The 14,597-nt window shown below is 43.3% G+C and overlaps 1 protein-coding gene across 1 annotated transcript in view; it reads left to right on the forward strand.

Annotated features, from left to right (window-relative positions):
- Window positions 1-8,833, forward strand: part of GRPR (gastrin releasing peptide receptor) — a 43,501-nt gene extending 34,668 nt beyond the window's left edge. Inside the window, exon 3 of the mRNA XM_019525621.1 lies at window positions 7,730-8,833. Within this exon, the coding sequence (XP_019381166.1) occupies window positions 7,730-8,122 (393 nt within the window). The 3' untranslated portion in view covers window positions 8,123-8,833. The remainder of the gene's footprint in view (window positions 1-7,729) is intronic.
- The last annotated feature ends 5,764 nt before the right edge of the window (window positions 8,834-14,597 follow it).

The raw sequence follows: 14,597 nt of genomic DNA on the forward strand, positions 1-14,597 counted from the left end.
GTGACTGCTACAGCAGAGTGGAGTGTAGAGCCCAACTCCCCCTCCTCCACAGGCAGCATGGCCCATCATGGGGGTGGGGGCAGGTGCAGGCCTCCCCTTGCAGGGTTGGACTCCGTGCACTGCTGCCCTCCCCCCGGGGCCTCTGTAACCCAGTGGGTGGGACCCAGGGCAGCAGAGCAGGGCCAGGCAGAGAAGCTTGTTACCACTGCTGCAGGCTCTGTGCTGGCATGATGATGTTACCTCTCCTTCCTGGCAGCAGCAAGGGGCAGAACTCCACACTGCCACCCCCACTGCTGCAGGGAGCACAGGGAGCATTTTGTCCATTCCACCCTGCTGCGCCAGGTCCTGCCCACTGGGCTACAGAGACCCCGGGGGTGGGGGGTGAAAAGCAGCAGGACAATGAGCTGGAGCCCACAGCAGGCAGCTTGCCCCTGTCCCATGCACCTATCTGAGAGGCATGTGCTCCCCCTACCCAGGAGTGCACATAAGCCATAGGTCCCAACCCCACACACCACCCCAGCTGGGCAGCAGCCCCAGTGCCAGCCGCAGCCCCAGCCCTTCCCAACTCCCTCCCACTCTATGGGGGCTTCAATCCACTCTCCCCCCTCACCAGACTTATCTGTGGGAGCTGCTTTCCAGGCTGCCAGGTGGCCATGTGCTTGTGTGAGCTCACACATGCATGTGGCACCCTCTGCCTGACCACCCTTCTCCCACTCCTCCCAGCCCCTTGCAGGCTGAAACTCTGCCAGCCTTCAGAATGCTGCTTGCAAATTTGGAACAATCCATGTGTCTCTCTGTTAAAATGAAAAATCTCCATTTTTCTCAGTTAAAAGTGAAAATCTGCAATTTTTTCTGTTTTTTCCATGGGTAATGGAAAACCCAGATCCCTGGTCATTTGTCACCACTAAAAACAGTCTAGCTCCATCCTCTTTGTAACCACCATTCAGGTAGTTAAAGGCTACTATGAAATCCCCTCTCAGTCTTCTCTTCTGAAGACTAAATAAACCCAGTTCCCTCAGCCTCTCCTTGTAAGTCCCAAACCATTTTTTTTTGCCCTTCTCTGTACTCTCTCCAACTTTTCCACATTCTTTCTGTAGTGGGGGGCCCAAAACTGAACATAGTACTCCAGATGTGGCCCCACCAGTGCAGAATACAGTGGAATAATTACTTCGCTCTGCTAGCAACGCTCCTACTAATGCAACCCAGTACACTGGTAGCCTTCTTGGCAAGAAGGGAACACTGCTGATTCATATCCATCTTATTGTCCACTTTAATCCTCAGGTCTTTTCTGCAGAGCTGCTGCTTAGCCAGTCAGTTTCCAGGCTGTAGGAGTGCATGGGATTCTTCCATCCTAAGTGCAGGACTTCGCACTTGTCCTTATTGAACCTCATGAGATTTCTTTTGACTCAATCCTCCAATTTGTCTAGGTCACTCTGAATCCTAGCCCTACCGTCCTTTGAATCTACTTCACCCCTCAGCTTGGTGTCATCCATGAACTTGCTGAGGATGCAATCCATCCCATCTTCCAGATTATTAATGAAGATATTGAACAAAACATGAGCATCTGAGGATCAGGCTCAGAATAGTAATCAATGGCTCGATGTCTAGTTGGCAGCCAGTATCATAGTGGAGTGCCCCAGGGGTTGGTCCTGGGGCAGGTTTTGTTCAGTGTCTTCATCAATGACTTTGAATGTGGCTTAAAGTTCACCCTCAGCAAGTTTGCGGATGACACCAAGCTGGGGGGAGTAGTAGATACACTGGAGGGTAGGGGTAGGGGTAGGGCTAGGATTCAGAGAGACCTAGATAAATTGGAGGATTGGGCCAAAAGTAATCCCATGATGTTCAACAAGGACAAGTGTAAAGTCCTGCACTTAGGATGGAACAAACCTATACACCGGTACAGGCTGGGGACTGACTGGCTGGGCACCAGCTCTGCAGAAAAGGACTTGAGGGTTACAGTGGACAATAAGCTGAATATGAGCCAACAGTGTGTCCTTACTGCCAAGAAGACTAACAGCATACTGGGCTGCATTGGTAGGTGTGTTGCCAGCAGGTCAAGGGAACTGATTCTTTCCCTCTATTCAGCATTGGTGAGGCCACATCTGGAGTACTGTGTTCAGTGTTGGGTCCCCCACTACAGAAAGGATGTGGACAAATTGGAGAGAGTCAGGTGGAAGACAACAAAAATGTTTCAGGGGTTGGGGGACATGACTTATAAGGACAGGCTGAGAGAACTGAACTTACTTAATCTAGAGAAGAGAAGACTGAGGGGGGATTTAATAGCAGCCTTCAACTACTTGAAGGGGGGTTCAAAAGAGGATAGAGCTAGACTGTTCTGACTGGTGGCAGATGACAGAACAAGGAGCAATGGTCTCAAGCTGCAGCAAGGGAAGTTTAGGTTAGATATTAGGAAGAATTTTCTCACTGCAGGGGGGGGGTAGTAAAACACTGGAACAGGTTACCCAGAGGGGTTGTGGAATTTCCATCGTTAGAGTTTTTGAAGACAAAGCTAGACAAAGCTTTGGCTGGGATTATCTAGTTTGGGATGGTCCTGCTTTGAGCAGGGGGTGGATTAGCTGTCCTGCTGAAGTCTTTTCTAACCCTAATTTTCTATGATTCCATGGTTCTAAAACCAGCCCCAGGACTGACCCCTGGGACACTCTACTTGACATTGGCTGCCAACTAGACATTGCACCATTGATTACTACCTGCTGAGCTCAACAATCCAGCCAGATTTCTATCTGCCTTATAGTCCATTTATCCAACCTATTCTTCCTCAGCTTGCAAAAATGCTGTGTGAGATGGTATCAAAAGCCTTGCTATGGTCAAGGTATATTGTGCCCACTGCTTTCCCCACATCCATGGAGCCAATTATCTCACCATAGAAGGCAATCAGGTTGGTCAGGCATGACTTGCCCTTGGTGAATCCATGCTGACTGTTCCTAATCACCTTCTCAAAGTGCTTGAGGATTCCTTGAGGATCTGTTCTATGATTTTTCTGGGGACTGAGGTGAGGCTGACTGCTCTGTGGTACCCTGGATCTTCCTGCTTCCCTTTCTTAATGATGGCACTATATTTTCCCTTTTCCAATTGTCTGGGACCTCCCACAGTTGCCATGAGTTTTCAAAGATGATGGCCAGTGGCTCTGCAGTCACATCAGTCAACTCCCTCAGCATCCTTGGAGGCACCCCGTCTGTACATGTCCAGCTCTTCTAAATAGTCCCTAACTTCTTCTTTCATCACTGAGGGCTGCTCACCTTCTCCCCAAGCAGTGCTGCCTAGTGCAGTAGTCTGGGAGCTGACCTTACCTGTAAAGACTGAGGTAATAAAGGCATTGAGTACTTCAGCCTTTTCCTCATCATTTGTCACAAGGTTGCCTCTCCCGTTCAGTAAGGGAACCACACTTTCCCTGACCTTCCTCTTGTTGCTAACATACTTGTACAAACCCTTCTTGTTACCCTTCACATCCCTTGCTAGCTGCAACTCCAACTGCATTTTGGCTTTCCTGACTTCATCCCTGTATGCCTGAGCAATGCTCTTGTACTCCTCTCAAGTTGTTTGTCTAAGTTTCCACTTCTTGTAAGATTTCTTTTTGTGTTTTAGCTCACTGAAGAGTTTTCTGCAAAGCCAAGCTAGCTGTTTGCCACATATGCTATTTTTTCTGCACATCAGGAAGATTTGTTCCTGCATCCTCAGTCAGGTTTGTTTAAAATACAACCAGTTCACCTGGGCTGCTTTCCCCGTCAGATGGGCCTCCCAGGGGATCCTGCCCATCAGTTCCCTGAGGGAGTCAAAGTCTGCTTTTCTGAAGTCCAGGGTCCATGCTCTGCTGCTCTCCTTTCCTCCTGTTGTCAGGATCCTGAACTTGATCATCTCGTGGTCACTGCTGCCCAACTTGCCATCCCCTTTTACATCTTCAACCAATTCTTCCCTGTTTGTGAGCCATTGGTCAAGAAGAGAATGGCCCCTAGTTTGTGTCTCCAGCACTTACACCAAGAAATTGTCTCCAATACTCTCCAAAACTTCCTGGGTTGTCTGTGCACTGCTGTATTGCCCTCCCAGCAGCAGATGTCAAGGTGATTGAAATCCCCCATGAGAACCAGGGCCTGTGATCTGGAAACTTCTGCTAGTTGTCTGAAGAAAGCCTCATCTACCTCATCCTCCTGGTTTGGTGGTCTATTGCAGACACCCACTACAACATCACCTTTGTTGCTCTCCCCTTTAACCTTAACTCAGAGACTTTCAACAGGCCTATCTCCAGTTTCATACTGGAGCTCTTAGCAATCATACAGCTCTTTTACTCCTCCTCCTCTTCTTCCCTGTCTGTCCTTCTTGAACAGTTTATACCAATCCATGACAGTGCTCTAGTCATGCAAGCTATCCCACCAAGTCTCTGTTATTGTAATGACATCATAGTTCCTTGATTGTGCAAGAAATTCCAATTCTTCCTGCTTGTTTTCCAGACTCTGTGCATTGGTGTACAGACACCTGAGGTGACTAGCTGATTGCCCTACTTTCTCAGGAAGAATGAGGCCTCCCCTGTTGCCCCCTCCTGCTTGTGCTTCCTTCAGGTCCCCCACTTAAAAGTGATTTAGCTCCCCCACTTAAAATTGATTGAATTAATGCAGCTTTCTCACACAGTCCATTTGTTATATGGTAGTACAGCATGGGTGTAACAATATGCTTCCTGCACATTAAAAAGAGGTATATCCACAAAGTATTTTTCTTGTGTTCCTTTTGAATATTTATATGTTGCTTTCTTCCATTCTGCCCATACTCTTGCTGGTTTGACAGCTGCTTTGATTAATAAGCAAAGTGGGGCAGGAATAAAAACAGTCATTTTTCTTCCATCTTCCCCACTTTTGGTTTTATGGACTGAGTTATAAGGATAGCAAAAAGACAGTCTGCTCTCGCACAGTCAGTCAATTATTTTCCTCCTGTGGTGCATTCAGTAGCTATAGGTCTCTGTCTGAGATAACTGATATTGATTTCTTTCTTCCATGGTTTCCTTTCTTTCTAGTGCAGATGTGGGCCACAAAAGAGTCAGCATCAAATTAAAGAAACACTTTAAAAGAATATATAGTTCAGTGGTAGAGATACCAATCCCAACAGCTTTAATTTTCAGTCAGTTCTTGGGACAGCTTTGGCTTTCCCGTGGTGTATGTTAAAACTTTCTGAATTCAATAGCTAATTTTCAGCCTTTACTATTAGAAAGAACACAAAATCATGACATGCTAGGCCAGTGTCTTGTTGCTTATTCCCTGCATGCACAAGGAATGATCCATTTGAGAAACTCAATTCTTAATTTATGCACCTTTGGGAAGTTAATCTTTCATGTGGACAACAGAAATATTTGATTTACCGTATTGGATCAGAAGACAAAAACCCCAGATCAACCTCATGCAGTAGCCAGTAGGGGTGTGAGAAATGGGCCATATTCAATTCGGATTTGGCCCAATTCAGGGGATAGTGATTCTATTCATTGATCTGGATCACTGTCCTGATTCAATTTAGCTGAATCTGAATCTAAAGATTTGATGCTGATTCAGAGAATCAGCGATTCAGCCATAGACACAGGTTTAAATGTTTTTTTTCTATATACCTCAAGGTACCAGGTGTGGCTCATGAATGCTGTAATGCTGGGGCAGACAGAGTGTCCCACAGGAGTACAGGGGGGCCCCCTGCGTCCTTGGCAGCAGACCCAGAAGTGGATCAGAAGTACTCCGTCCACCTGCGGATCTGCAGTCGAGCATGCGGAGGACCTCCCCCACATCCATCCAGCACAGCGATCGGTCCTGGGGGGACCCTGGGTGCCCCCCCAGACCCAGGAAGCACAAGTTGCAGAGCGGGAGGAGTGGGGGGGGTCCCCTGCATGCTCCGCTGTGGACCCAGAAGTGGACCAGAAGTGCTTCCACCGCCAAGCATGCTGGGGACACCCCTCCCCACCGCACTCCCATGAGACACTCCATCCATCCCAGCATCTCAGTGTTCACGAGCCACCTGGTACCTTGAGGTATGTAGAAAAAGCATTTCAAACTATGTCTATGTCGGAATTGTTGAATCTCTCTGAATCTCTCCAAATCGATTTGAAGGGTTCTGATCCGATTCAGAGAAATTAAAGGATCTCCTGATTCAATTCAGATTTGGAGATTCGGCTGCTGAATCAGGCTGAACCTCCGCTGAATCAAATCAGCAACTGAAGCTTTGCACAGCCCTAGCAGCCAGTACCTAATAGCACAATCCACATGCCTGACTGCAGTGCTCTGCATAAGGCAAAACATGTGCATTTTTAAAAGGGTAGGCTGATCCAATTTTTCTATAGATCTCATGAGTTTAATACCTTAAATGAGTTCCCTCTAATTCTTTTTCCAAGGGAAAATGTGTGTAATATCTACAGACTTAGATCAAACCTTGCCATACCCTTAAGTGTCCTTGTTGCCTTCTCTATATCCTTTTAGTCTTACCTCTGTCACTGCTAAAAATGAGGCAATCAGAACTGAGCCCTTTAGCTTGTAAGGCTCTAGTTGTGATCATGTGTTCCATGGATGCAGAAAAGCAGAGGGGCCATAGGCATTGTGCATGACTTCAAGTCTTGCTCAGGGAAATGGGCTAGTGGCAAGAGTTGAACTAAAAGCAGAAGGTGAAGAGGTAGGACACTGACCATAGAGAGGAGTTCATACTCGATTATCCTGGCAGTGCAGCCTCTGTACCAGCAAGCTCCTGGTGATGCTAAGCAAGGTTTTCCAGAGGTTCCAGTTGAGTAAAGCAGCTTGGCTTATCTTCTCTTCTGGATGGTGCATCACATCTTAGGTCCAGTCTGCATTAAGAAGAAAGGTGTGTTTAACAGTAACATTGCTAATGTAAGTGTTCCTTGCCTACACACATACCCCTTGTGTGCAGGCAAGGAAAGCTGTAGCTTTACTTTGCTACAGCTGGTTGGGTTGGACTTTAGGCTTTTCCTTAGGATTGCTTCCTGGGGTTCACCTTGACCAACTAAAGTAAGGTAAAACTGAAGTTTGACCGGTCCGTATGAGGTCCATACAATGTGTTAGCGTTCACCTTTTAAAAACATACCTTTTCTTAGTGCAATGCAGGCCTAAGAAAGTCTTACAATCCATCTTGCTCCTCTCCCATCTTGGCACCAGCTTCTTCAGCTGGAGGACTGGGGAAGTCAGTCCTGAGATAAGCCCACTCCACAATTCCTTTGCATATACTCTGTAGAAAGACATCTGTCTCTTTCTGCTTCTCCAATTCAGCAACTCTCTGGACTCCAAATACTGCACATGGGCCCAGCAGCCTAAAAGGTTTTTGTATCATATACGTGTATTTGTACTATATTGTGTGGCCCAAGAAGTGTGTGTGTGTGTGTGTGTGTACGTATATACAAAAATCACACTCTGGGCAGTACACCAGGTAGCACCTGTCACTTGATCCTAGCTAATATGCTGCTTATTTTTATGTTTCCATTGGTCTTGCTGGGGATGTTAATATGTGACTGAGAATTAGGGGTGTAACTGAGTTTTATCCTAAAGTCAGAAATAAGTTTATTGCGAGGTAGAGGCAGGGACTGAAGTTACTTCAGTCCACATTCTCCTGTACCTCTCTTCTCTCTCACATGCCCCTAAACTCTTGTAATAGAAGTACCTAGCTTCCAATTTCCAATTTTACCAGCTTTTGACAAAGTGAGGAACTTCACTAATGTATGTTTGTTTCCCTTTGTTCTTTCCAGATTGACTCTCGTAAGCGTCTGGCCAAGACAGTGTTGGTGTTCGTGTGCCTCTTTGCTTTCTGCTGGCTTCCTACTCACATAATCTATTTATACCGGTCCTACCACTATTCAGAGGTGGACACTTCACTGTTGCACTTCATCACCAGCATCTGTGCTCGAATCCTAGCATTTACTAGCTCTTGTGTGAACCCTTTTGCTCTGTACTTGCTTAGCAAAAGTTTCAGAAAACAGTTCAACAACCAGCTGTTCTGCTGCAGGGCCCGTCTCCTCATAAGATCTCAAAGCATGGGCAGAAGCACCACTCGAATGACCTCCCTCAAGAGCACCAACCATTCAGTGGCTGCATTTAGCCTCATCAATGGCAACCACATCTGTCATGAGGGATGCGTATAGGATACACAGCCAGGGACACCTTGGAAAACTATCATGTTTAGCACATTAGCATCACTGTGTGCTGTGTCTTGTGGGGCTAGTGAGTAACACGCACACATAAAAAAACTCAACAGCATTCAAAGAACTTCAGGGTGCTTTAAGCAGCTGAGGTGTCATTCAAAACTGGGGAGCAGTCCTGCATAGCACATAATTAAGGGCCTGACACTGTGTTGAACACCTCCTGTGATATGCTGAACTCCTTAGTCCTACTGGTTTTACAAAGAGTTAAGTGCTTTCAGCACCTTGTAAGATCACTGGCTCTAAGTCAGATCTTGAGTTCCTCCATCAGTTTGTACTTAGTCCTAACCTGGGCAGTCACACAAAAAGTGTGGTAAGGGCAGCAAGATTTGTTCAAGTGCTTGCATGAAACAATGTAATGGTATATTTTACCACAGTGTGTGTATATATATATATATAGAGAGAGAGAGAGAGAGAGGCTCAAATCAGTCCATTTAAATGAAGAATACCCTTTTACAAAGAAGTAAAACGTAGATCATTTACTAGAACCATCAAGTATTTATAAATGTTATGAGTACAGTATTAATTCACCATGTAAGAAGATTTTAAGAGTGTTGTTTACTGGGGTTGGTTGGCCCCTTCTGAAATCAGGGGGATCTTGTACAATATCAATGTGAAAGCAGCAACATTGGAATAAATGTGAGTTGGAATATGTTTACTGTTTTCAGATGTGTGCACTTTGTCATAATATAGAGAAACTTCAGAGCTTTCTAAGAGTTTTTGACTCTTCTCCTTTTCTCTTTTGGGTTCAGGACAATGAGTATCACATTATTAAATGAAACAGAATTTTAGTTTGTGTTAAATCAAGGATGAACAACAAATGTAAAATGAAGCACAGGAATTCTTCATGAGAATGTACTGTAAATATATGCTGTATAAAGGAAACCATTACAAATATATAGCCCGGTCTCTAACTCATTGTACCGGCCACATTTCTGTACTTCCACTATTCATGTAATGGGGTTTCAGCTGATCCAACAGGTTTAACAGCTAGGGAAATCAGGCTTTCATTATTTTCATTCCATCCTAGCTGTGATGTTGTGGCATCTGTTTTTCTAAGAGTAGGAAGATGGTTCAAATGGGGTAGGGATTAGGCTGTACAATTAAAAAAACTACTAAAATGCAGTAACTCAGAGCAAAAATCAACTAGTAAAGCAGTGAATGCTGAGGTGTTAATGGAGGTGGAGGTTTTAAATGGCTTACACCACTGACGTTTTCCCCACAAACAGGAAATAATAAAACCAGCAAAACTTTATGATAAACTTGTATTTTAAAAGAAATGTTTGGGCTGTATATACACTGAATCAGTACCTTAGAGGCCCATGAGTAGCGTTCACTGTAGTTAGTAGGAGGGGCCTGCTCACCTGCCTTCAGAGGCAGAAACTGGATCATCATAGCATCAGTAGATCCAAGGGATTTTTAATCTTGACTTCAATAGGGCCAGGATTTCACTGCAGGTCAGAAGGAACATGGACCCTTCAACTCGCACTACATAAACCTGCATGAGGTACAAACCTACTATTTAACACACAAGCTGTACGATACTTGTGTAGCTTGTTACTAATTCGCAGGAGCATTGCATGGCAGGAAGTGTGATACAATGCTACTGTGCAGTAGAAACAAGCTACTACTTAGTCAGCATCACCTAAAACCTGTTCAGCAATGCTACTGTGCAGTAACTCCAGTTACTACACAATCATTTAGTACTTGTTTATACAAGTACTAAATGACTGCACAGTAATGACTACACAGTCAGCAACTTGTGTAGACCCAGCCACAGAAAATGAACCTTCATCATGTATGCTTTTTCAGGAAGAATGAAATAGGGTTACCTATTGGTTCATGTAACACCACGCCTAGTTTTTCATTCATAGGTTTGCAAGTCGCTAAGCCTTCCTGTTCTTCCTTTCACTCCTGTTGAATGCTGTGAGGCATTAAGGCTAAGTACAGACATTCAAAAAGCCCAAGGCTGAATCAATTCAATCTTCGAAGGTTAGTCTAAGCTGCATAAATTGAACTGATAAGCATGTGAACATTCGCTTTTCATTCCAAAAATCCAGCCAGATCCCTGCACTTGCCCAGGCCACAAGCTGGGGAGTGTTAGAGCACAGCTCCCTTCTAAGCTGGGTAAGACAGCATGGGCCAAGGCCAGCCCACCCACCTTGTGAGGCGAGGTTTACAGGGGAGGTGCAAAACATCCTGGGATGCTGGGAGACTGTGAGTTAACCTGAATCTGTAGGGGATCTGGGACAAAAGTACACCATTTTAACCTAAATCAGTTAAGTCTAATACTACATCCATCCGGTTTACCTTAAACCAGTTTAGCTATTTTGAAAGTTTAAACCAATTTCCCATCACTTATACCAGTTTATGTGTAATTTCTGTCTCTAGCCAAAGAGTCTCAGGTGGGCAGAGAGATCATGCAGCTTTGAAACCAGCACACCTTTGTTTGAAATTATTCTGCCCAATTTGGCTTTAAATTAATCACATATAAGAGACTTTGGAAAAACATCAGAAATAATCTAATAGTCAAGAGCACCACTAAAAAAACACTGAGATTAAACAGTGTCTTTTAATCCAAAGTGTCCAAATTCAGCCTTCTCATGCATCATGCAATTCTGTCCATTTGGTACAGGTGTGTTGTTCTGTTTCTAACTATGGTATTGTTAGAAAATACATAATTACTAGCAAATTACCCATCAAGAATGATGGGGGAGGGGGCGAGCAGGGACAGAGGCCTGCATCCCATCCTGCACCCCTCGGACTGGGGCTGGGGCCACTCCCGCCTCCCCCCACTGCTTTGGGTTGAGACCATTCCACATCTCCCCCCTGCCACTTCAGGTCATAGCTGAGGCCAAAGCGTGGGCCATTCCCCACCTCCCCCCGCCACTTCGGGCTGGGGCCAGGACTGCCTTCAAGGAGCAAGGGAGGACAGGTAACCAGTGACTCCCCTCTGGCCCCTCAGTCCCCACTGTCATGGCAGTGCTCCGCTGTCTGTCCGCTGTCTGCCTCTGTCTGATTGGCCAAGACAGCCAATCAGAGCACATATAAAGCATTATGGACAGACAGACAGATAGACAGACTAAGGCTTTTATAACATTAGTATTGAACACCAAATGTGTGCGATTGGACTGCATGGCAACAATAACCATTAGTAAGTGAAATTATCACATGGTAGAACAGAAGGATGATCTTTTTGGACTCAAATATTTATTTTAGGTAGAAAAACTGCTACCTACAATACTGAATAATAATTTTCTTTTTCCCTTAAAGGAAGTGTTTTTAACCCAGTAAGGTATCAGAGAATATGGCCGTCTTGATAAATGCAACACTCATTTTCACAGTTAATGTGATCCTTATGGAAGGAATGCTGTGACCATAAAATGGAGCAATGTCATTCTTCAATCATAATTTGGAAGAAGTAAGTTCATGTATTGCTTGTTCCTCTGACAAAAACCCCCCAAATTTTATGACAGAAACCCATCTGCATTTATTCACTGAGAAAAGTTGACTTTCAGTCTCACTCTGACTAGACCCTCCATAAGGCAAAAAACTCAATGCTGCCAATCTAAGCAATAAACAGTCCCCTGGATATTAAATGTATGGCTATTATTGCTAGTGTTATGCCTCCTGGGGAGCTGGGTCCGATGATCTTGTAAGGCCCCTTCTAGCCCCTAACATCCATGAATCTATGAATCATAATTATTATAGTGCAACTTAGATTACTGAGCTTGTGAAATCACATCAACTGTTTGCCTTTTTAAATAGATTGTTAGTAAAACCATATAAATTAAAAGAAACCAGTTAAAGGGTATATAGAAATATAAAGAAGGCATTATTAAAACCTGAATGATTTTTGTACATTTACTAAAGTTCTTATGATATACCTTATACTTAGTCCAGTGTTTAACGGTACCTAATTTATATAACCGTTCATTTCTTAAACTAAGGAAATGTAAGAAAATACCCTCATACCTTTGCAGATATAGTAGTATTTGATTTGGATTTCATTTAAATCTATATTTAGTTAGGATCAGAAAAATATACATTTTAGCACTAGATCATTGTGTTTTGCCTAGCAGTAAAGGTATTTTGGTTTGTATAGTTCATGAACCAGTTTTTGCCCTTGATTACACCACAACTTATCACAAAAATATAACTAAGGTTCTTATAAATTTTAGGCCAAATATTGCTCTCTTTTATGACATTGTAACTAGTAAGAATAGATTCTTACCAAAGGTTTATAACAGTAGCCCAGTGTTATTTCCATTAGTATGAATGCCTGGTCTTTGAATTACAGGAATGGGATGTGGAATCTGAGCAAAAAAAGTGTACTATAGTCTCAAGACCTACACAGATATATATTCCTGCTTCGCTTAAAGCACATGCATACATCTTTGTACGGTTGGAACTATAGAGGTACAACTAATTTGGAACAATACACATACCACCTCCTTTGGAATTATATGATATTTCTGTGTTGACCTATCTACATAATTATTGATTAACTTAGTGTAAGTTGTATGGTCTTTTAAGAACAGAGACTACATACAACTCTTTCATGCCAAGATTATCAAATGGAGAAGACTTTTTAAAAATTGCTGTCTAATTTTATATTAATAACATATTCAAAACCTCTGATTTTAAAAGTATATAGTTGCTAGATGCTGGAAATTACTACTTTAGAAAATGTGTGTGATTTGTTTCCTTGAATGTGTAAAATAAGTGGTAACAATTAATGAGAAATGATCATAAAATGCCTAAGGAATTTTAGATTAAATCCATCTTTATTTAAATAAATCATGATTTCTGATAAACTATCTGACACATGCATTAGTGGCGATTATTGTTTTGCTGAGAAGTACTACTTTTTGTTTTCAAGACAAGTTAGACTTTGAAGCTGGTAGCTTTTGAATGGATGAGTATTGTATATGTATCAATGCTTTTTATTCTGGAATCAGATAAGCAAGCTATTGACAGCTTAAACACAACAAGACATAAGCATTCACTTTCTGCAATCTTTATTCTCTTATTGTTGCTTTTTTTTGGAAAGTGGATGTGACAGTATTCTGGTCACGAGGCAGGCTGAGAATGATGAAGACAATAATACTCAGCCTTAAATAGTACTATTCATCCACAGAGCTCAAAGCATTTTTCAGAGGAAGTTTTCATGGTTCAAATTTTGTACTTGGAAAAAGTGAGGAAAAGAGAAGTGAAATGACTTTGCCTAAAGTTACCCAGTAGGCCTGTGTCAGAGCTGGGATAAATCCCTACATGCTTGGATTATTAGTGTTGTGACCTAAGTAATGGACCACATTTTTTCCCCCCAGCCAGCGATTTCAGACTGATGTTCTAAGTCAACTCCTTGTGAATAATTAGCTATCCCTTGTAGCCCTGTTAAAGCCAAGCTGGGACCAGATTATGATACCACCTTTAGAAGTTATAGAAAGTAGAGTAGAAATGAGTAAGGAGCCTCCCTCTTCCTTAAGTACTTTATGCAAGGCCAGTCACAATTGCAGACTGAACACAGGCCTGAGGAGTGTCTTTCATTCCATTTCTAGTTGGCTTTGGGTGCAGACAAATTAAAAGATTTGAGTAAAGGGAGTACTCCAAGGTCAGCATGACTTATTTGAACAGACATTGAGGGGATGTAAAAGTAAGGCTAGTGAAGTGGGGTGAGTGCCATGCCTACCTCAGTTCCATTGTGCTAATATCTTTCACATGGACATTGTTGGGCTGTCGGAAAGACCAGGCTTAACGATCCTGCCTCTAAATATGACTCTTGACGTGGCATGTACCAGTTGTGTACTCACCTTGTGGGAGACAAAATACTGAAGCAAAGACCTCATGGTCAGTGTCCCATGTGAAATGTTCTGCACCGTGATAAATCTGGATTTTATTGTTTCATCTGGGTTTCATACCCTCTGTTCAGGCAGGAAATATGAGTATGCACAAAGTTTTTACCTGAGTTGCTGTCTGAGTTGGGTGTGGGGAAGGGTAAAGAGTTTCTTCCATTGCTCAATAGCAAGCGCTTCCTCTGCCCAGTTAATAAGCAGTACCAATAAGCTTCAAAGTGGATTCTGCTGACATACATAAGGCAGGGCTTCCAGAATGGTAGGGTAAAAGAGAGCTTGAATTAAGAACTGCCTACCCATTCATGGACTATAAAGGATAACTGCTCTGAATGTACACATGGGACCAGTTATTTACAATCTTCAACTAATCTAGTATCAGTTCTCTAGGAATGGTATCCGTTGCCATTGCATGCACTTTAAAACTATTTCTTAAAAAGATTGTGCAGTATTAGCTTTTATGTAATAGTTTCATAGTGATAGCCAGTTAGATGTTATAGGCTAGGTATAAAAACACTTCACAATTTAAAGAGGATTCAAAGGCACAACTCTCATTCCTATCATTT

Source organism: Gavialis gangeticus, unplaced genomic scaffold (genome assembly GCF_001723915.1).
Source record: "Gavialis gangeticus isolate Ggan-Ray unplaced genomic scaffold, GavGan_comp1, whole genome shotgun sequence".
NCBI classification, from domain to species: domain Eukaryota; kingdom Metazoa; phylum Chordata; order Crocodylia; family Gavialidae; genus Gavialis; species Gavialis gangeticus.